At 35.8% G+C, this 23,821-nt stretch overlaps 1 protein-coding gene across 1 annotated transcript in view; it reads right to left on the reverse strand.

The window, feature by feature from the left end:
* Window positions 1-23,597, reverse strand: part of LOC139843383 (alcohol dehydrogenase 2-like) — a 61,710-nt gene extending 38,113 nt beyond the window's left edge. The window contains exons 1-6 of the mRNA XM_071833485.1: window positions 23,561-23,597; window positions 23,324-23,466; window positions 20,238-20,275; window positions 19,446-19,857; window positions 18,211-18,450; window positions 17,951-18,106 (exon numbers count right to left, since the gene is read on the reverse strand). Coding sequence (XP_071689586.1) covers window positions 17,951-18,106; window positions 18,211-18,450; window positions 19,446-19,857; window positions 20,238-20,275; window positions 23,324-23,466; window positions 23,561-23,597 — 1,026 coding nt within the window. The remainder of the gene's footprint in view (window positions 1-17,950; window positions 18,107-18,210; window positions 18,451-19,445; window positions 19,858-20,237; window positions 20,276-23,323; window positions 23,467-23,560) is intronic.
* Window positions 23,598-23,821: the final 224 nt, after the last annotated feature.

The raw sequence follows: 23,821 nt of genomic DNA on the forward strand, positions 1-23,821 counted from the left end.
AACCCTACGACGATGGCCAAATGTGCCAGTAAAAGCACGACCTCCATTCACCCCTGGAATGACGGTGCTGTCGAAACGGTACCGCTTCTTCGGCGGGTGGAGGGTGCCTGAATAGGTCTATCAGTAGGATCCTCATCATCGCTGGAGTCGTCTGATGATGAAGAATCGGCGGATGATGAGTCATCCGAATCGTGTGGTGGTGAAACTGGTGGCTGAGCTGGTAATCCGAAGCGTCCGAAAGCGGCCAACATCTGTCTGTGTCTGCCTGCCGGAATCACGACTAAACGTCCGTCGGGAGTGCGTCGGCAAGGCGTGCGCATGTGGTTACGAAACGGCCCTTCCCTGAACTCCGCGGGGATCTCAATACCACCAATGCGGGGCTGTGACCTCGAGGGTCCGGGAGCAGACACTGAGGCAGGTGCACTAGTTCCAGCTCCGGAAGTAGAAGCACCGGGATCACTAGTGGGTGTCGGGGCCGGTGTATCGGCAGTAGCAGCAGCAGGTGGTGTGGTGGAGTCTGAGTCTGAACTGCCCAAAACGCTAGCAGGTGGTACATCCGACATCTGAATAAGGAAAAATAAATTTTCCATGTCAGTAAGTCATAAAGCAAGCACGTATTAGGCCAACAGTTTAAATCATGTATAACAATAAGTAGCATGGCAATAATAGTAAATTGTACGAAAGTAGCATGCAATCGAAAGCAAGTAATATCATAGAGTAGTGAAATCATGTAGTAGCATATGGCATATAGCAGTGAAAGCAAGCAACAGCATGCAGTAAGTTCAGCGGAAACACGTAAACTAGCAAGTTGTAGATTTGTCCTATTAGTGAATCCTACTCGCGTCGGTCTTAGACTCACTAATGCATCCTAATTCCCTACAACCAATGCTCTGATACCAAATGTGATGCCCCGTACAAAACCATCGTATACGAATCATCAACAATAGGATCATTACGAGGTCAAGTACTACATGCGTTTTCAAAAAGAGTTTGCATTCAATAATAAAGTGATGTCTAAACCAACATCGAATGTTTTACAATCCAAAAGCAGGCTTCACTAAGTAGAAGCAAATAATAAGTGTATGTGACCACAACGGTCGTTACAAGTCATAGTTCAAAAGTACAAAAGTTTGAATGCAAAATAAAGTAGTTCATGCGTTGTCAACTCTAAGCAGCGGGTGTCTACAGCACAACAAGTACACAGCGGAAGTAAACCTTAGGCATCTGAGAAAAACATGCCTAAAAACGTCAACACAAAGGTTGGTGAGCTATAGTTTAAGTATAATAGTATGTAAGGTAGGCCACGAGATTTCAGTGCTACAACGAGCGTTTCAAAAGTACGTAAAAGTATATGCTTAACCGTGGGCACTTGGTAACTAACTTAATGTTTATACCCCCTGAAAGTACACTTGGCAAGTGCGTATGATTACGAAATATTAATCACTTGTTAAATGCTAGCGCGACTAGCCCGAGTGGGGATGTCAAACCCTATGGATCCATATCTAAGATTCGCGTTCACGGTTCAAAAACCAATGATTAAACGTTACCGAGCTAAAGGGAATGTTTATGCCGTTGTATAACCCACACATATATAAGTTTTAAGTACTCGTGCCTAGTATGTAAAACATAAAACATGCATGTATTCTCAGTCCCAAATAGTTAAAGTAAAAAGGGATGATATAACTCACAATGATAATGTAGTCGTAAAGTCGGTTCGGAAAAGGTGTGCAAGTAATCGGTCCGAAGGTCCTCAACCTAAGTCAAATAGTACTAAGTCAGTAAATCGTCCGAATAGTTTTAAAAGTATGTAATTAAGGTATTTAGGGTCATCATCATTCATCATCAAACATAAGGCGTAAAGTAAGTTTCGTTTATGAATGTATTTTAAAACAAAGGCTGACTTCAGTCAGTCACCACGGCCTCTACCCTCACTGAATTAAGGTGAGACCAGTGGCCCTGGCTCCGTCTATGAGTCCCTTAAGTGTGGTAAAAATTCCAGAAGCAAACTCGTCTTCGTTTGACCGTGGTGACGGTTTAAGTGCGAGTAGGTCTGATATTTCTGCACAACGTTAAAAGGACCTAGTGACGATCGGAGGGCCATAAATCCTAAACCGTAACTCGGATGAAGACGAGTCTTATATGAAAAGTTATCTACACGAACTGAGATATGTGAAAGTAAAGGTTACAGTAGCCCAGGTGTACTAGTCTGTTACAGAAACCAGAAAAACAGAAACTGTAAACAGAAAACAGAAAAGTAAATGGACATAGTGACGCTCGGAGGGCCGTAGATTCTAAACCGTAACTCGGATTAAGACGAGTCTTATATGAAAAGTTATCTACTCGAAAAGTTCTATCTAAAAATCATGGTCTCAGTAGCCCAGGTCTACTGGTCTGTTACAGAAACAGCAGGTCAGTAGGGTTTGGACAGAACAGTAAGTAGAGAACAGGAAAGCAGAAAATAATGGGTTCCGGTGAGTTTGGTGCTTGATGTTCATCATGGTTCTCATCCTTGATGCCTATAGCTTCAAGTGTACAACTCATTGATGTGTTTACATCATTTTTACCATGGTTTGACCATCATAACCCAAGTGCAAGTCTAGGTAAAGTCATTAAGTTGAATCATAAGTACTAACACTTGAATCTTTACTTTAGTGAAACCATAAGTTACAAAACTTTGATTATCAACTAGTAAAGTGTAATTAAAGTGCAAGAATGAAAGTGAAAAACTAAATAAACAATCAACAAGTTCATGAGTTTCATACTTTTAAAGATTCAAGCCTAGGTCTTGATCTTTAGAAAGTAAACTTTAAGTTTACTAACATGAATGCATGTATGATTTTTAGAACTTATGAACTTTAAATCTTTAAAACACTAATTGTAGAACCATAAACTAGAAAGTTTAGATTCTTTGTTCTTGATTCTTTACAACAAAAGATGAAAGTAACCAAGATTAGATGAAGATACAAGTTAGAAAACTTTATCCTTAACATCAATAAACAACTAGTAAGTAAACATTAAACAAGAACAAGTAATGAAACTAGTAATATGATGATGAGTGTTGTGGTTCTTAAGAGAGAAAGAGAAGAGAAAATAGTTCATGTTACTTACAAAGTAGAGAGAAAAATGAGAGAAAGAGAAGTAGCAAAGTGAAGTGTGTGTAAATGTGAGAGAATACTAGTAAATAAGTAGCAACAAAATTTGAAAATGGAAACCCCCCCCCCCCATTCCCCTAAAGTGGACGGCCAAAATGGTCTAAGGGAAGGGTCAAAATGCATTTTTCCATGTATGGGGAGAAGGTGTTTGTGTGGAATGGGAAAAGGGGAATATATGGGGGAAAGATGACTAGCATGCTTGTAAGTAACTTGTCTTCCACTTAGTTAATTATTCCAAGTGTCTTAAACTAACTATTTTATGTTTGAAAGTATTACTTACAAGTGTGATGGGCTAAATTAAGTCCATTTAATATGTAGGGTGGGCTTATAAGCCTTATTCATGAGTCCATTAGCTTTGTTAAGCCCAAGTTCAAGTATTTAACAAATAAATTCAATTAAATCCCAAGTAACTAACTAATCACCATAGTTAGTCAAAATGATTACTAAAACTAATCATGAATGTAAATAATATGTGAAAATATTATTCGTGTAAGTTCCGGGTGTCACAAAGACGTTTCGGGCATTAAAGAATCAAGTACGGGCAATCATGGCAACAAGTAAATGTAATAACATACATTCGTTTAAATCACACGTATTAATAATAATAATTACTAATAAATAAACGTTGGAAAATCCAGGGTCGTTACACCAATGACCAAAAACACCTACAAACACTTTCATTCTTCAATTTTCTTCATCTAATTGATCTCTCTCAAGTTCTATCTTCAAGTTCTAAGTGTTCTTCATAAATTTCAAAAGTTCTAGTTTCATAAAATCAAGAATACTTCCAAGATTGCAAGTTTACTTCCAAGTTTTCTAAATCCATTCCAAGTAATCATCCAAGATCAAGAAACCTTTGTTACTTACAGTAGGTTATCTTTATAATACAAGGTAATAATCATATTCAAACTTTAATTCAATTTCTATAACTATAACAATCTTATTTCGAGTGGAAATCTTACTTGAAATTGTTTTCGTGTCATGATTCTGCTTCAAGAACTTTCAAGCCATCCAAGGATCCTTTGAAGCTAGATCTATTTTTCTCATTTCCAGTAGGTTTATCCAAGGAACTTGAGGTAGTAATGATGTTCATAACATCATTCAATTCATACATATAAAGCTATCTTATTCGAAGGTTTAAACTTGTAATCACTAGAACATAGTTTAGTTAATTCTAAACTTGTTCGCAAATAAAAGTTAATCCTTCTAACTTGACCTTTAAAATCAACTAAACACATGTTCTATATCTATATGATATGCTAACTTAATGATTTAAAACCTGGAAACACGAAAAACACCGTAAAACCGGATTTACGCCGTCGTAGTAACACCGCGGGTTGTTTTGGGTTAGTTAATTAAAAATTATGATAAACTTTGATTTAAAAGTTGTTATTCTGGGAAAATGATTTTTATTATGAACATGAAACTATATCCAAAAATTATGGTTAAACTCAAAGTGGAAGTATGTTTTCTAAAATGGTCATCTAGACGTCGTTCTTTCGACTGAAATGACTACCTTTACAAAAATGACTTGTAACTTATTTTTCCGACTATAAACCTATACTTTTTCTGTTTAGATTCATAAAATATAGTTCAATATGAAACCATAGCAATTTGATTCACTCAAAACGGATTTAAAATGAAGAAGTTATGGGTAAAACAAGATTGGATAATTTTTCTCATTTTAGCTACGTGAAAATTGGTAACAAATCTATTCCAACCATAACTTAATCAACTTGTATTGTATATTATGTAATCTTGAGATACCATAGACACGTATACAATGTTTCGACCTATCATGTCGACACATCTATATATATTTCGGAACAACCATAGACACTCTATATGTGAATGTTGGAGTTAGCTATACAGGGTTGAGGTTGATTCCAAAATATATATAGTTTGAGTTGTGATCAATACTGAGATACGTATACACTGGGTCGTGGATTGATTCAAGATAATATTTATCGATTTATTTCTGTACATCTAACTGTGGACAACTAGTTGTAGGTTACTAACAAGGACAGCTGACTTAATAAACTTAAAACATCAAAATATATTAAAAGTGTTGTAAATATATTTTGAACATACTTTGATATATATGTATATATTGTTATAGGTTCGTGAATCAACCAGTGGCTAAGTCTTACTTCCCGACGAAGTAAAAATCTGTGAAAGTGAGTTATAGTCCCACTTTTAAAATCTAATATTTTTGGGATGAGAATACATGCAGGTTTTATAAATGATTTACAAAATAGACACAAGTACGTGAAACTACATTCTATGGTTGAATTATCAAAATCGAATATGCCCCTTTTTATTAAGTTTGGTAATCTAAGAATTAGGGAACAGACACCCTAATTGACGCGAATCCTAAAGATAGATCTATTGGGCCTAACAAACCCCATCCAAAGTACCGGATGCTTTAGTACTTCGAAATTTATACCATATCCGAAGGGTGTCCCGGAATGATGGGGATATTCTTAAATATGCATCTTGTTAATGTCGGTCACCAGGTGTTCACCATATGAATGATTTTTATCTCTATGTATGGGATGTGTATTGAAATATGAAATCTTGTGGTCTATTGTTACGATTTGATATATATAGGTTAAACCTATAACTCACCAATATTTTTGTTGACGTTTAAAGCATGTTTATTCTCAGGTGAATATTAAGAGCTTCCGCTGTTGCATACTAAAATAAGAACAAGATTTGGAGTCCATGTTTGTATGATATTGTGTAAAAACTGCATTCAAGAAACTGATTTCGATGTAACATATTTGTATTGTAAACCATTATGTAATGGTCGTGTGTAAACAGGATATTTTAGATTATCATTATTTGATAATCTACGTAAAGCTTTTTAAACCTTTATTTATGAAATAAAGGTTATGGTTTGTTTTAAAAATGAATGCAGTATTTGAAAAACGTCTCATATAGAGGTCAAAACCTCGCAACGAAATCAATTAATATGGAACGTTTTTAATCAATAAGAACGGGACATTTCAGTTATGGCCATTGACTCGGTCCGCTAACTTCACCTTTGGAGTAGTGTTATATCGGCATGGTATAACGTTATCGGGAAATGCGAGTACAGATGGCGAATGGGAGCAGCATTCCTTGCGTTGTGGTTTGGGGCATAAATATCGGGTTGTTCGTATTCACAATACTTCAGGTAGTACGATTGTCCCTGTTGGTCGGACTCATAGTTTGAGGTAGTGAATGTCGGGTGGTTCGGATTCACTAAGGCTCGGTTTGCACGGCCATCCTCGATTATACTATGTGGTGGAGGTAGTGAATATCGGTTTGCACGTATTCACAATGACTCGGGTTGTGCGGTCATTTCGTTGTAGGAAATATGGATTGGGTTGGTGAATTTCGGGTTGTTGCGAATTCACTAAGGTTCGGGTTGTTTCGACCATCCTCCATACATGTTTAGGCTCGGGTTGTTTTGGCCATTTTGGTGTGAATTGTGATGCAATAAGCCGTGTTTTGCTCACGTATTTGCGGTAGTTGCGTATTAGCCGCGTTTGTGCACTACAAGGGTTGTTAAGTGGTATGTGTTATTCGTAAGGATTCGCTTTTATTCGGTCTTCATCGGTTTGGTTGTTGACCTTATTTTGGCACGTGATTACTTTAGCATTGTACTTGGTAATGGTACGCTAAAGAATTGATATCTCAGTACGAGATTGGTTGAGTTTTCCCGATGTGAGGGATTGCGCAAGTTTTAGTGCTCGGTTTTGTGGATTCGATAAATCGCAGGTGACGATTTAGTTGTTGAAAGGACTCATTGAGAAGAATTTCTTATAGGAGTTAGATGAATACATGGTGATACCGCGTATTCTAAGTGATCGTTGTAGACTCCGGATGTTGTGTGTATTGCACGTCTCGGTTGCGTTCAAGTGTGTATTTAGTTAATGGATTCAAGCTTCGAGTTAACGAGAAATGTGGTGGAAGTCGGATTGAAACGTTTGTTTGAGGACCATAGAGTGCGGGTCCGAGCAGTTAAGTGACTAAGATCACGATGACGTGATCGAATTTAAGTGGGGGAGAGTTGTAACACCCCGTTTTTCTAAACATGACGCTCGGGGCGTCATATGGAGTCCAAGAATAGGTATTTGATCATTTGGACGTATTTACTTGACCACATTTGACTTTGGAAGTTCTTAAAAGTGGAATTGGGTGCGACCAGGTCAACTGTCGCGTTTTAATATGGTGTATCGCCTCCCAGTTAGTCGCGAGACGTGACATGTGTGATCAAAACCCGATGGCTAATTTTCCTTGGATTCCTGATCAATATGTCACGTTGTAGTTGCCTTTATCGCGTCCTGGTTCGTTTTGTCGCGAAACGCGATGGCCTGTCGCGAAACGCGACGCGTTGCCAGGCCAGTTTTCCAACTCGAATTTAAAAGGGGTTGTTCAAGGTGTTTTGGTCATTTCGAGTTATGGACGGGATTTTAGCCTTAAAACTGATCCAAAACCTTATCCTAACCCATTTTCTTCCTTCTCCTTCACACTCACACTTATCAAACCCTAGAGAGAGAGATTGGGTTTCTAGAGAGAGAATTGGAGATTTGAGGAAGAAGAAGGGTGATTTGGGTCAAGTCTCAAGTATTAAAGTTGGTCATCTCGCTCATGGCTACGTTGTGGTTATATTAGTAATTCTCAACTCTGAATTTCATCTTTATGATTTGATATTCAAGTTAGGGTTTTGAGCTTGTTAGTTGTAAAACCCATTTAGATGATGAAGTGGGTTTATGGTGACTAGTTATTGTTGTTGTTGGAGGGATTTGGGTTAGTTGATGATTTAGCCATGATTAGGGCTTTAATTTGAGTGTAATCACTATGATTAGTGATTATGTCGTTGAAAGAACCCAAATGGGTGTTGTTGGAAACTTGATTTTGAATTGGGTCAAAATAAGAGTTGTAAGTTGATTTTGGTGAAGACAAGTGTTTAAAACTTGTGGTTTAGTTAAGTTGGCGTTGTTGGAACCATTTTCACTAGTGTTAGTGATTATGGAAGCGTTGGAACCATTTTGGGTGTTTTGGTTGACTAATTTTGAAATAGGTCAAAATTAGAGTTTAGGTGTCAAATTGGGCAAGAGAGGTCTTTAACACCTATGATTTGGTTTAATTGGTGTTTTAGGACCATTATCACTTGTGTTAGTGATTATTGGTTAGTTTGGGCGGTTGTGTTTGGAAGTGCATTTGGGTCGAAATTTCACTAAGTGTCAATTTGGGTTGATTTGTAAATCCACCCTAATTGTGCTGTTTGTTATGTGATTAATGGAATAGGTACGTCCCATTGGCGATTTCGGATTATTTGGTTGCATCCATCAAGATTTCAAGGTGAGTGTAAATATATTATATGCGTATGTATGCATAGGATGGGTGCGGGTTGGTAGAGTGTTCCTTGCTCGGATTCACTTTACATGTGATGGGAAAAATGGATTCTTGGAGTTTGAGTCCATGTTGTACGCTTATGCGTTTTGGGTTACCACCCTTGGGGTAGTGAATCTTTGGCGTATATGGATTCACGTTGGCATGTCGGGCCAACCCCGTTGTTGTTGATGATGTTGAGGAGATGAATCTCGGGTAGTGCGGATTCATGATGACTCGGGTAGTTCGGTCATCTTAGTGATGAGGTGGTGAATCTCGGGTGGTGCAAATTCACTAGGGCACGGTTAGTTCGGCCAACCTCGGTTGTTGAAGCGGTGAAGGAAGTGAATCTCGAGTAGTGCGAATTCACTAAGGCTCGGGTAGTTCGGCCAACCTTCATATGTATGAGGTTAAGGGGTTAACCTTGGTGTCTTGGTTATATTTTTGTATATGCGTGTATATACTTATTGTACATTGTCGCTAATCTTGCGGATTTTGGCTTGGTGGTACGTAGGTATAGCTTGTTAGTTATACTTGGATTGCGGTATGCGTTTACTTTTTGTGTTTGGTTATACGTATTCATTTTATGTATATGTATGTATATAGTATGTTTATACTCACTAAGCTTTCATAGCTTACCCTCTCGTTGTTTACATTTTTATAGGTTCGCATGGTGGCGGCTTGGGTAAGCATGGGGACTAGTGCTTGCGGGTTGATTTAGAAGATTGTGCTCTAGACTTTTGATTAGGATTGGGTAGCGTATCCCCAATCACCATGCTCAGTTTTGTTGGAAATTAAACTAGTCGAGCCGAAATATTTTTTGACGATGCAATTGAATTTTAGTAAACTATGGTGTATATGCCCATTTGGTTAATTAAACTTATGTATTAAACGTTTTAAAGTTGTTCAAAATTTAGTATTGTAATGGAAGCGTTTTGAAAATATAAATGGGACCTTAACGTTAATAATATTAATATACTATAAAGGAAAAAAAATTATGGGCCGGAATATGACAGGTTGGGTCGTTAAAGGTGCAAATACCAATATACTTTGTCAGTAAGATATTACAGCAAAGTGAAGTCAATTATCCGCCCATCGAAAAATTGGTATATGCTTTAACGCACACACCTAGGCGACTCAGACGCTATTTTCAAGCGCATTCAATTCTTATCTTAACATATCAACCAATAAAGCAAATTTCGGAACATCCAGAGTCATCAAGACGTTTAGCAAAATGGGCAGTTCTGTTAGGAGAATATGAAATAAATTTCTCACCATAACATGCAGTTAAAGGGCAAATTTTGGCAGATTTCCTTCTAGAAACAACTGAAAAAGTGGATTATTCACAAAATGTCAAAAACAGTAATTGTATGTGGGAGTTGCATACTGATGGTGCATCAAGTGAGGAAGGAGTTGGTGCAGGATTGGTGCTTACCATCCCAGAAGGGGAAGAACATACAAATGCACTTAAGTTTTGTTTTTATGCATCTAATAATGAGGCAGAATATGAGGCATTGCTCTCCGATCTCTGCATAGCATCTGAGATGGGAATAAAGCATTTGCATGCCTATGTAGATTCTCAGATTGTTGTACAGCAAGTTACTTGAGCATTTGAAGCAAAAGATATCTCAGTGAAACGATATTTACAATTGATTGAAAAGATTTTCAAAAATTTTGAAACTTCGGAAGTTGTACAAATATCAAGAAATAAAAAAAAAGCAGATGTGCTGAGCAAGCTAGCAACTTTAACATTTGATCATTTGCATAAGAAAGTTTTGGTGAAGGTGTTGAAAGATAAATAATTGATGAAAAAGTGGTATTAGCAACAGTTGAAGAAGCAGGATCATGTTGGATGACTCCCTATATAAAGTATTTGCAAGACGGAACACTACCAGCTGATGTTATAGAAGCAAGACAGATAAAGGTAAGTGCTCCGCTTTATGTCTTGGAGAATGGTGTGCTCTACAGGAAATCTTTTAGTGGTCCAAATTTGAAATGTTTAGCACCACAACAAGCTATAGATGTGGTGAAAGAGATGCATGAAGGTTTGTGTGCACAACATTATGGTTATAGAACTGTTGTGGTACGGATAATGAGACAAGGATATTATTGGCAAACAATTTACAGAGATACAACAGAGATAATCAAAGCATGTGATGCCTGTTAGCGGCATGGAACTGTCCAGCGTTTACCAAAATATGATTTAATCTCAGTATCATCTGCATGGCCATTTTGTAAGTGGGCAATTGACATAGTAGGGCCATTTCCAAGAAGTGTTGGAAATGCAAAGTTTTTGGTGGTTGCAATTGATTTTTTCACTAAGTGGGTTGAAGCAAAGGTGTTAGCACGGATAACGGGTGAAAACATAAAGAAGTTTGTATGGAATGACATCGTGTGTAGATATGGTTTGCCAGATGAAATTGTAAGTGATAATGGTAAACAATTTGTAGATAACCCGTTCAAAAGTTGGTGTGAAGAGTTAAGCATTAAACAAACATTTACCTCCGTTTCTCATCCTCAAGTGAACGACCAAGTTGAGGTTACAAACAAGGAAATTGTAGCTGGCATAAACGCTAGACTTGGTTTAAGTCTGACTAAGTGGGTAGATAAAGTACCATATGTTTTGTGGGCTCATCGTACAACACTTAAATGGAGCACAGGAGAAACACCGTTCAGTATGGTATATGGCACTGAGGCAGTAATACCAGCAGAAATCCGTGTGCCAACACAAGGGTTTTGGCATTTGATGTATAAAACAATTCATCTGTCTTACGTAAAAACTCAAATTTATTAGAGGAAAGGCGGATTATGGCCGCTATCCGTCAAACGGATGCCAAACATCGAATGGAAAAATACTACAATAATTGGGTCAGGCATATGCAATTCAGCGAAGGTGATTTGGTATTAAAGGATAATGAAGCAAGCAGACAAGCAAAGCAAGGGAAGTTCGGGCCACGATGGGAAGGGCCATACAAAATCATAAAAGCACATCCTAATGGATCATATACCCTTGCAGCGCCGTCCGGTGAGGAATTACAGGCACATGGAGTTTAAAGAAATTTTATGCGTAGTATTGCATATTCAAATAGCTTGATCAACTATTCTAAATATGAGATGCAATCATAAATGTAAAAATTTATTTAAGTAATAAGAATTCAAGCAGTTATTCTTATAAGCAAAATGTTCATAATTTTTATCCGGCCAAGGATTTTTATGAGATGTCACAAAGTTGTGTGTTATCCCTGCCTACAGAAGAGAAATTTAATCTCGGTGGCAGAAGTTCAATCATACACAAAAGGTTTAAATGGCAGCGGATGACGTAGAACTCCGCTGAACATCCAGGCAATAGATTGTATCTACGGCCGTCATGACGTAAAATAATGCAAACATTAAATGTCTAGCCATCATTTTTGATTGTTCTAATCAAACATATAAAGCTTTGACAAAAAATACAAAGTATATATATATATATATATATATATATATATATATATATATATATATATATATATATATATATATATATATATATATATATATATATATATATATATATATATATAAACAGATAATACAAACATTACATATCAAAGTTTCAAATTCAATACATCATCCATTGATGTAGCAGGGTTATTACATACATTCTCCAATTCAGGAAACATTAAGTGTTCTATTTGATCACCTATTACTTTGACCCTATCAATAGCATCTGGCTTCAATTTCAATGTGAGGGTATCAGGCAAAGATTTAGGAAAATCAGGCACATCCTTCTTCAGAGTTTCCAAGAACCTTATCCATTCAGCGTCTAGCGCAACGGTGATAAACTCATCAAATGGTTTTGTCAATCTTTCGAAAGCAAAGGCATGTTTCACAATCTTCGGAATGTCTGCAATAAGTCGCCTATTTTCATCTTGACTTGCCTGTAATTTTTCCTATAAGGCATTTTCAGAGTTGGTTAGTGTTTCGATTTTATTAAGGTACCATTTTTCTTTTGTGGCCATTTCAACAAAATGAGCCTCAGCAGCACGCTTAGCAGCAACAGCAGTATCCAGTTCAAGTTTAGCAGTTTTCACTAGCTCAGAATCCTTCTCAATTCTCTCTGATTTATCCCGATGAACCTGATGAGAACATTCTAAACGTTTCAAATTGTTAAACTATGCAGCAATATTCCATAATGCCTTGCGCTTGACACTTTCGAGCATCACCATCATATAGACTTTCAAACAAATGGAGAAGTGAGGGGGACACCATAGCTTCAAGGTATTTCATAAAATCCTCATAGCTACCTGGAGGACCCGCCAAAATGGATGACAAGCCAGCAGTATCTAAATTAGGGAGACTAATTTGTGAGCTGCTTTCGCCTATTATGTTACGCTGAACAGGAGGCGGAAGAGCAAGCCTTCTCTGTGTTTCTTCTTCAGATGACATGGCTGGATTAAAATAGCAGTTGTTATTTAAAAAGTTGTTCCAATCCAGATACGATGATTCACAATTCAATACTGGATATTTATCAGGGTCAACATTATAATAGCCACCATTGTTAGGCATATGGAAAAAGCAAAAAAGATTTGCTTCTGCTATTGATTCAAAAGAAAGATTACCAGCGGCACGGCCTTTGCGTGAATTTTCTTGAGTTAAAGCCGACTCATCAACAGGCTCATTCTTAGATAAGCTTTTTTCAAGCGTTTCATCAATCATCTTTTCTGATGAAAATTGTAGCTCATCAAACTTAATGTGGCGCAAGGCGGTGAATGGAGTAATAGCTGAAATAACAATATATAGCAGTTACTATGCAGATACTAGAAATTAATAAGCGACCTACAATTTTTCACCAGAATATATCTTTGTTTTTAGCATAACAATAGCGCAACCATGAGTTGCTTCATCCCATTCAGCGTTAAGGGAGCATAAAGAAAGCATGTGTTATGGATATCGTTGATTCAGAATTCTTTCCTTTTTCATCATGTTTACTAACTTTCGTTCATCAGTAGATAACCTAGGATGGGTGATTTTGGGAGGATCAAGTGATGTACGCCAATAACAAGCTTTTAAACAATTATTGGGAATCACTTCACTGTTAATAAAGAAGAAGGTGTTTTGCCAATTCTCTAACACGTCACTGGAAGTAAGCAGAAAACCATCCAAATTGATACAGAACCATCCCTTATCATAAGATTTAACGGCTGCAAGATGACAAAAAAGGCGTACAGAAAGTGTGATATTTCGAGCATGACAATACATTTCGAAAAGCATAATTTTTCGGATGGACATGGGCTCAAATTGGCCAACACTAACGCCGTAAAAGCTGCAAACATCTAAATAGAATTTTGTGAAACGAATATGGAAATGAGAAAAATATAGTGCACGACCGTAAATAGAAACTTTGCCAGAAGAGGGATGAGATGCACGATCATGAGGACTTGGAAGAACAGTGTCGGCTCTAAAGAATTTAGGGAATGCAATTCTAACGCGATCTAAATATGTTGATGAAATTTCACTGTGAATATTCTCAACATTAAGAATAGCCATTGATTGGGTAGTTAAGAAGGGAATTTTGTGAAGAGGTTTAAGGTAGATGAGAGTTAATTTGGATGAAGTAAATGTGAAACAGTAAAATACGGGCATTAAATAAGCGAAGGGAAGATGAGTAGTTGGCGCTTAATCACATGGACGACATGCTGCCACGTGTCGAGTGTGCAAATAGCCGAGAAAAATATATTTTAGTTGAAAACAAAATTCAAAAAGCACTTTTTGCAGACCATGATCAAAAAAGTGACTGGCGCCGCAGAGAAACAGAACGGCTGTAGCAGGTTTATGTTCCCGAGGAAAAAGACATCTTTTATTTTTTAGTTTAATAACTTTATTTTTTGCAAAAATAAAGACATTAAACTGGGGGGACTTAATGGTGTATCCTAGGGGATACACGCATAAAAACATCATTTTTATACAGCAGAATGGATCAAAAAGCATAAAAGATGGCAATATTTAGCGGTTTTTAACATTTTTCGCCCAACGCACAGCAGGCCGCCCAGCGATATGCGTAAGCCCTACAGGCAACTTCTATGCTTAAGCCCATTTACTAGGCGCGTGAGCGGCACGCAACCATGTCAGCACACGCCACAGGCATTCTAGATATTCGCATAACTGAATTAATCAGCGATTGACACGTGTATCCCGAGAATTACGGACAATTTACGCCTATAAATAAACCCTCTGGGTCACCATATTTCACATCGAATCTGAACTTCAGTCAGCGAGAAATACACTCTCTCTCTCACACAGTTCTTTCTCACTCTAAAACATTAACCGCTTAGCAACAGAATGCTAGACGGATCAATTACAGATTGATCCACAGATTAATCCACAGATTGATTGAGGCCACCCCACGGATCTCTCATCCGTGTTTAGGGTCTGCAGGGATTACTTCCCGAGGATAAACATCAATCAACATACTATCACTTTACTTTAGGCGGATATTGTTCTGTACTGGTACCTTACACCCGCTATACGAAAAATCATACCAACACCGTCGTCGAGCAATCAAAAAGTTCAGGTTGTAGAGTCACCCAATCACCACCCTATATTCCACTTCACTTATGAGCAATATCATCTTTTCCGTCGAACGAGCTTCGAAAATTAACCATTAAACTGGATGAGCAATCTTTGTATCCGGCCTGATTCCACTTTCGAATCGGTGCACTGAAATTTAGCAAAATCGGACAAGTACCCTTAAATCAACCTTTTGTATATTTGCAACCATAGGAGATCCGTCGAAATCACGAACATCATGTGGACTTCTGAACGTCAATGTGGTGGAACCAGAGGACTGACACCGATTCGAATGGATCCCTCGAAGAGTCGTGTACTCTCTAATACACGAATCACCGAAAAGTTTAGGGGTGATGTTATCAACGTGGAGTTTTTTATAATTTGAATTCAGTATTAAAAATAAATTACAATACCATTGAATATGATAGTACCAGAAGTGTTCATTTTACGAGCCTGAAAACGCTAATCTTTCATCGATGTTTGTACCTCACGAAATCAGTGAATAGCTGAGCCACTTTTTTCCTCACAATGGAATTATGTCGAATACAAGAGCAGACTGACTGAGGCTCTCGACCAAATCTGAATTTCTTTTTAAAACGATACGAAGGAGATGCTCAACCAAGGGCTCGGGCCATCCGACGAAGATGGGATGCCCCAAAAAAAGGTGATCAGTTGAGCGTAGTAACAATTGGATAAAGGAGATGCAAAAGTAACAAAGGCATATTTTCACCATTGCATGCTTGCCTCAGTGGTGTCCTCACATCTTGTGTGTGGAGCTAGGGGTTTACGTCATGGGTTCGAGCCTCGTTCTGCCCATTCTATTAATCAATCTACTTGAAAGATGGAGCTCCAGATTGATCCCAGGGGTTTTCTTCCGGATCCATTCAGGATTCAAATTCTGGTCCGCCTGCCCCTCAGGATGGTTTAAGGATCGGCTTCCTGCAATGTGATTCGAGTATCCTCATAAAAGCGCGTGCGTGCATGGAAAATGAGAGTATTCGATGCCGACTACTTGCCTTAAAAAAACAAAGGCATATTTTCGAAATGGCCAAACCTTGACTGAAACAATCGGGCCCAATGATTCTAACACATTCCTAACTAGGACAACATTTATTGAAGTTCAGTGCTAGTCTTCTAATGAAAATGGTGTCTCCATAATCATTCGATTATAGTGGAATTTCCAGTACCCTAATCGAATCCTTGTTAAAATCAGAAGTAGAGGGATAATGGATTAAGTTGGGTATAAATTGAGTGTTGGAGGTCATTTGCAGTAGGTTGTTTATAGGCGTGGTTGACGAGGATGGAGGCAACTGATGATTTGAAGGTGGTGGGTTTGGGAAAAATTAGGGTTTGAAAATTGAAACGGAGTGGAGCGAACAATTGAGGATGTAGGCATTTAGAGGAAGGGTTGGTGGTAGATGACGATTAACAATTAATTGTAGGTGGTTTTAGGTTGAGGGGGTGGTGTTTTGAGGTGGTTTATCAGACCATTTTCAACCGTGGCGATGATATTACTGGAAATTTGGCTAAAAAGTACAATTCGACTGTGATTTAGCAATGTAAGTTTCTGATATTTTTTAATCGTTGTGTCAGTTTTTTGTGTTAAATATTGGGTATGGTGATTTGATAAAATCTGATTAGAAATGGAGTGGGGAAAAAAATAGATTAATTATAAAAATATATATATTTATTAAATTAGAAAAATGATTGATTGGTTAAAAAGCAAAATGATAATTTTTTTGCGTTGGTGGTCTGACTGACACCCAAAACTAACGCCCCGTTAGGGTCCGTCAATTTTCATCAGTTAAGTCCATATCATCTTACGGATGAGACTGACGATGGGTTAAAACTGGTCTTAATGTGGAGGGTGAAAATTCTCCACTGGGTTTTGACTTGGCTCGAAAATCACGTCAGAGGAAAAAAATATATACAATAACAAAAAAAAACTTGCCGTTATCCTACTTTATTTTGAGTTTTTTTTTTCAACCTCAAGAATATATATGAACTATTTTATATAGTATCAATTTCATTTTATTATTTTTCTCACTTTATTCCTATATATATATATATATATATATATATATATATAGGGTGAGAACTTCGAGAACTGTTTAATTTCATAGTTTTTATGCATTTAAATGCAACAAATTACATGCAAATGTTAATTAATGCTCATAACATTATCAAACATATGTTCATTACTCCAAATTACATGTTCATTTGTAATTATATGAAATGTTCGAATGTTCACAAACACGTATACACATGTGAACGAGATATTATATATTTAATTATATAGTTAAATTATAGGTTTTTCCGAACTATTTTTTGTTCAACCTTACTCTCCATCAACATTTATATGTGATTCAATCTACTCACATGTAAAAATCCTTGTAAATCTAACACTTCTCGCAGTTCTCGCCAATTTTTTGATTCTCGTTATATATATATATATATATATATATATATATATATATATATATATATATATATATATATATATATATATATATATATAAAGGGAAAGTACAATGATACCCTCATCTTCGTTTGAAAGAATGGCCTGGAGTGAAAGAAAATAAGGGTCAAAGTGCTGAACTTCAAAAATCTCAAATTAGTGACAGATAGTGAAACGAGCGACACACTAGTGGGAGTGGGAATGTAGTTTACTCTATATTTTATTATGGTTAGCTTATTTGCACAGCTCATTAACTTAATTATCGCATTTTCTAGATACGGTAACTTATTTGAGCAATTGAGCAAAATAAGTCATTTAACCCAAAACCCGTTTGAATCGATCAGCCGATAAATTAGCTAACATGAACACAAAACACTCCCTCATCAGTAAATTGAATTTTGATCATCACCTTATTTATGCATTTCTGGATTACGATTGGAAGATCAGATCGAGTTTTTACACCACCGAGTACTGTACCCTTCAAAGTCCTACCACTTAATAGTGTTGGGCTTTTAACTGACATAAATTCTGCCCCTGCTCCTATTGCTACTGTTGTACCTAAGCCCTGCAAGTTAAATTAAATGTTCAGATAAATATAAATCAAAGAATTATATGTAAATAAAAGTTTGTTTTATGTTCTATCAAAGGATTGAATTGGTTAATGTGTACGATTTTGGAGGACTCAAGAGCTTCATTCAACAACGATGGGACGCCAGTGCATTCGAAGCAGTAGTCAACGCCTAACCCATTAGTGATCTCTTTAACCATATCTGATACTGATTGATTAGTATGATCATTCGGGTTGATGAAATCCGTCATCCCGAATGCCTTTCCTTTAGTGGCCTTGTTTACATTTACATCCACTCCTATTATTTTTAAAGCCCCTTGCATAACTGATCCCTTTATTGCCTGAAAATTACCAGTATTGCATGCACTCAGATAGCTAGATAATGTACCTCGTGTATTCAATAAGATGTAGCTTTAACCGAGTGTATCTGCATAACGTATATATTAAGACAACAATGAGGTGGAATAGTGCTAGTGACCTGACTTCCCATATGGAAGGTCAGGTGTGCGACTCCCACTCGCTGCAAAATTTTCCTTGTTGTTACCCGCCCATTCCATGAGCTTCAGAAGTTGCGGACGTCATGAGTTCAACAGGGATTAGGTACGACAGTAGCAAAGAAATGATCATGTGATTGAGTTCCGACATTGCGATCGGACTCGTGAGTGACTCTTAATCGCCATTAGAAAAATGTATATATGAGGCAATGACATTATATGTTAAACAATGACATATTGTATCATTATCATCATTTCATTATCATTATACGGAGTAATAATTAAATTAGCGTGTAAATACTGATAATTAATGAGATCATGACACAATATAAATTCAATGAAAAATGTCATTAATAAATAAATACTATGTTGTGTCATGTGATTAAAATTAGATTGATTTATTATGACAATTATGGCCAAAAATAACAAGCTTATATAAACAAGTCAACATATTAGCCAAACAAGATGAACATGACACATGACAATTGGTAAATTGGAAGATTTAAATAAAAGAAAACATAAACAGTACTTATTAAACAAGTAGCAAACTAAACCTATTTTTAGGCCAATTCTTTTAGACTTTGTATCAATTAAAGCCATGCCAAAATAGTCCATTTATTGTGAACTTCTGTTTGGGTAGTCAGGAAAAAGGTCAAAAACAGTAACGAAATATTCGAATATATTTCGTACATCTCCTTTCCCCGGATTGACTGAACGGGAACAACATATCAATTTACCCGTTTATATATATCATTATCATGACTCATTATAAAATTCATCAATAAAGTGAAAAATGTATCAATGGAAAAGATATTCATTTGTTAAGGTTGAATCAATCATACCCCTAGACCAACCGCGCCAAGACCAAAAACGGATACAGTAGAACCGACATGCACTTGTGCTTCTTTCCAAGGAGCACCAAAGCCGGTGGTGAAGCCACATGAGAGGAAACTAGCATGTGGGAGATGTATCTTGGGGTCAATCTTGAGCACAAAATTGATGTCCATGACGGTGTACTCAGACCACGTGGAACAACTAATGTGATGGTAGGTGATTTCGCCAGTTCTAGCAATCGACATCCTAGATGTACCATCATTCATCAAGCCGTCTAAACGCATAGGGTAAGTATGGCACAAGTTACTCCTTCCTGATTTGCAGTTTACACACTCTCCACATTCTGCCAAGTACAGTGACATCACAATGTCGCCTACTTTCAACCCCGTGTTCACGTCTTTCCCCATGCTCTCGACCATCCTGCACGTACTCGTAATACGTTAAATGTGGGGCGGTGATATTTCCACAACCTTTTTTTTATAATCAACCATATGTGTGCATAAATAAGTTGTACAGTACAATATGTTAACGTAGTGTGAGGTAGATTTATCTAAAATTATGGTGGAAGTATCAGTGTTCTCAAATGTGTAACCATAGATATATAAATTGAACAAAAGGATCTTTCGCCTAGCAGTATCGAGGATCTTTTCTGACTTTGAGGTCATGGATTCAAGTCCATGTGGTGGACATTATTGTTATGTAAATATTCGTGTTAATTGTGTGAGTTTGTTTTTCTTTTTACACATATAAAATGATGAATTGTTATTTTTGTTATTTCATCTAATAATTATGATACTTACCCAACACCTTCATGTCCGGGAATACGAGGAAACAAAGGCTGCAAAATGTAAATAAAAACTATGGTCAAATGCCCGGTTTTAAGTTATATGCTAACACAAAGCCCGGGAATAGAAAAAGAATACTTCGCAAATCCATCAATCCCAAGATTACATAGTAGTTGAGGTCATGATATATTTACAAGTCACATATTCAAACTTCACTAGTAACATGCAATAGATAGTAACATACAAAACTTCACTAGTAACATACAATAGATAGTAACATACAATAGAGTAGTCACGGAATTAGTCAAAACTAATCACAAAATAATGGTGGCTTAAATCTGATATAAAATAGTCATCATCCACGGATAAGTTGGACATGGATTATTTTAATGACTCGTGATTCCCCAGAAGCCAAAATAATAATCCCCTTTATTATTTTACAAAAATAAATACTATGTTGTCACTTTATATATATATATATATATATATATATATATATATATATATATATATATATATATATATATATATATATAGGGGCAGGATCAATGGGGAAGTAACCAATCGGGGAGAAGCAAATTTTTTTTTTTTTCGTTTTTTTGAAATTTTCTTTTTCCGGCATCAAGATCACACAAAAATATGAACATTTAGAAGAGACACTTCGTGATGAATGTTATTATTTAGGCGGAAAAACGATCGACAAAAATAACATTCAAGATAATATTGTTCGTGAAGAATATGAACGTTTTTTTTCATGTTTTGTGAAGTAAAATTTAGCCCGATTTAGAGTTTAGGGTTTAGGGTTTAGGGTTTAGGGTTTGGTGTTTTGGGTTTATTCCATAAACCCAAAACACCAAACCCTAAACCCTAAACCTTAAACCCTAAACTCTAAACCGTTCGTGTTAAAAACTCAATCTAAATCCTAAATCTAAACCCTAAATCTAAACCCTAAACCCTAAATTTCTAACCCATAATATCTAAACCCTATAAATCCTAATATCTAAACCCTAATATCTAAACCCCAATAGCTAAAACCTCAAAATACGCTCGAAAAACACGATAATTGTTATATATTACTTCTTCGAGCGTTTTCCCGCCAAAATAAAAATATTTATCATAAAGTGTCTCTACTAAATGTTCATATTTTCATCTCATCTATAATGTTCGTGAACAAAGTTTTTTCAAAAAACGAAAAAAAAAAAGTTTTTGCTTCCCCCCGCTTCCCCCCGAATGGTTACTTCCCTCTTGATCCTACCACTATATATATATATATATATATATATATATATATATATAGTGGTAGGATCAAGAGGGAAGTAACCATTCGGGGGAAAGCGGGGGGAAGCAAAAACTTTTTTTTTTCGTTTTTTGAAAAAACTTTGTTCACGAACATTATAGATGAGATGAAAATATGAACATTTAGTAAAGACACTTTGTGATATATATACATATATATATATATATACATATATATATATATATATACATATATATATATATATACATATATATATATATATACATATATATATATATATATATATATATATATATATATATATATATATATATATATATATATATATATATTGAAGAAATCTAGAGAGAACTTTTGATATGAGAAAATCTAAAGAACTGGCATATTGAATGCATATGTAACTACCATATGCACATATTCTTCAATATGTAATAACATACTCAATTTCTTTCGATATGCCACATGTAAGTCTATGTGGCACAGTCTGAGCCACGTGTCAGTCTGTGTGGCACAGACTGATTCATGTGCCAGACTCTGTGGTATAGATCGAACCACATGCCAGTTTGCGTGGCAGAGATTGAATTCAGTCTGTCCTACGTGACAGTCCGTTTGTCCTACATGGCAGTTAGTCTGGCCTACGTGCAGATCAGTCTGTCCCACGAGGCAGTCAGTCTGTCATACGTGGAATTTTTTTTTTCAATCTGTTATCACATATTGAAAAATATATGCATATGGTAGGTGTATGTGCATTGAGTATGTGATGTCTCTCTTACCCTTAATTGTCTCTGGATCAACACGTACCGTATATATATGTATAGATATATATATATATGAATATATATATATATATATATATTATATATATATATATATATATATATATATATATATATATATCTTTGTGTGTGTACATATATATACACACGGAGATTTCTATACGAAAATAACACGACCCTTTACATATTCAACCGTTATGTAGAACTTAGAATTTGTGAATAACATATTTCTCATTGTTTACTATTCAACACAAAATTTTTAACTTTTTAAAAATTAATTACTCCATCTGTCCCTTTTCTTTTGTCCAATATTCCATTAGGGATGTTTCAAATTAATTGTTCATTTTCATAAATAAAAAATAATATAAAGATTAAGTTCTATTATGCCATTAATGTATGTGAATCGTATTATATTAGATTTTTGTAATAATAATAGAAAGTACAATACTTTTATAACATTTCTTAAACTATGTGTTTTTTGTTTGAGACCAATTAATATGAAACGGAAGGAGTACAAAATTTTTCACTCATTACAAATCAACTTCATAACTTTTCACTTTTTAATAACTACTTATTTTTATTTTTATTATTATTATTATTATTATTATTATTATTATTATTATTATTATTATTATTATATTTAATAGTAAATTTTTCTTAATTTGTAAAAAGTGAAAATTTTTGTCTTAATTTATAAAAAGTGAAGTTTTGGGTTTTATTGTAAAAATGAAAAGTTTACTATTTAAAACAACAACAGTAATAATAAGTATTAACAAACTTCATCACTAAATTACAAATTTCATGCATCATCACAATTGCTATATTAACACTATAGCCAACAAACACCTCCATCACACCCTATCACATCATTAATATTAAAAATGATTTAAGTTTCGCGGTTAGCCATGTGGCATGTTATATATACGGAGTGTTAAAATCTGACACGTTATCTCTATTGCGCTCATCATGATTCATGCATCTGTGTGCTTTTTTTTTTTTTTGCTTAGAGTAATAAAAGCAATTGACAAATAAAGAAAACGAAGTGGGGTAGAAGGATAAATACGTACGGATGGAACACCATTGCAACATAAGACGTCCGTATGACAAATGCTAGCAAACAACATTTTGATCCTAACTTCCGATCCTTTTGGTGGATCCACCAATATCTCTTCCACCATAGGCAACCCACCAAGCTCACGTACCACCGCGGCTGCATCCACTCGAATTCGATATATATGTATATATTATCTACATATTTTAATAAAAATTTATCAAAAAGTTTATAAAAATATATATTTAGTTACCTTTACAAGTAAGAACTGAAGGTGTGTTTTGTGCCATTTTAATGAATTTATTGATTATTGATGTGAAGTGTTCCGGGTAATATGTTGGATGATTTGAAGTACTGTTATGGTTCTATATTGCTATATTTATAACGTGAAGTAGAAGAGTTGGTTTGAGAGGATGATCAAAATTTAATAATATTTTATGTCGGTTTAGTTAAATATAGTATTTCAATTCTAAGATTTAATAATTGAGTTATTTATCGACTTAAAAGCCATTGG

This window comes from Rutidosis leptorrhynchoides, chromosome 1 (genome assembly GCF_046630445.1).
Source record: "Rutidosis leptorrhynchoides isolate AG116_Rl617_1_P2 chromosome 1, CSIRO_AGI_Rlap_v1, whole genome shotgun sequence".
NCBI classification, from domain to species: domain Eukaryota; kingdom Viridiplantae; phylum Streptophyta; class Magnoliopsida; order Asterales; family Asteraceae; genus Rutidosis; species Rutidosis leptorrhynchoides.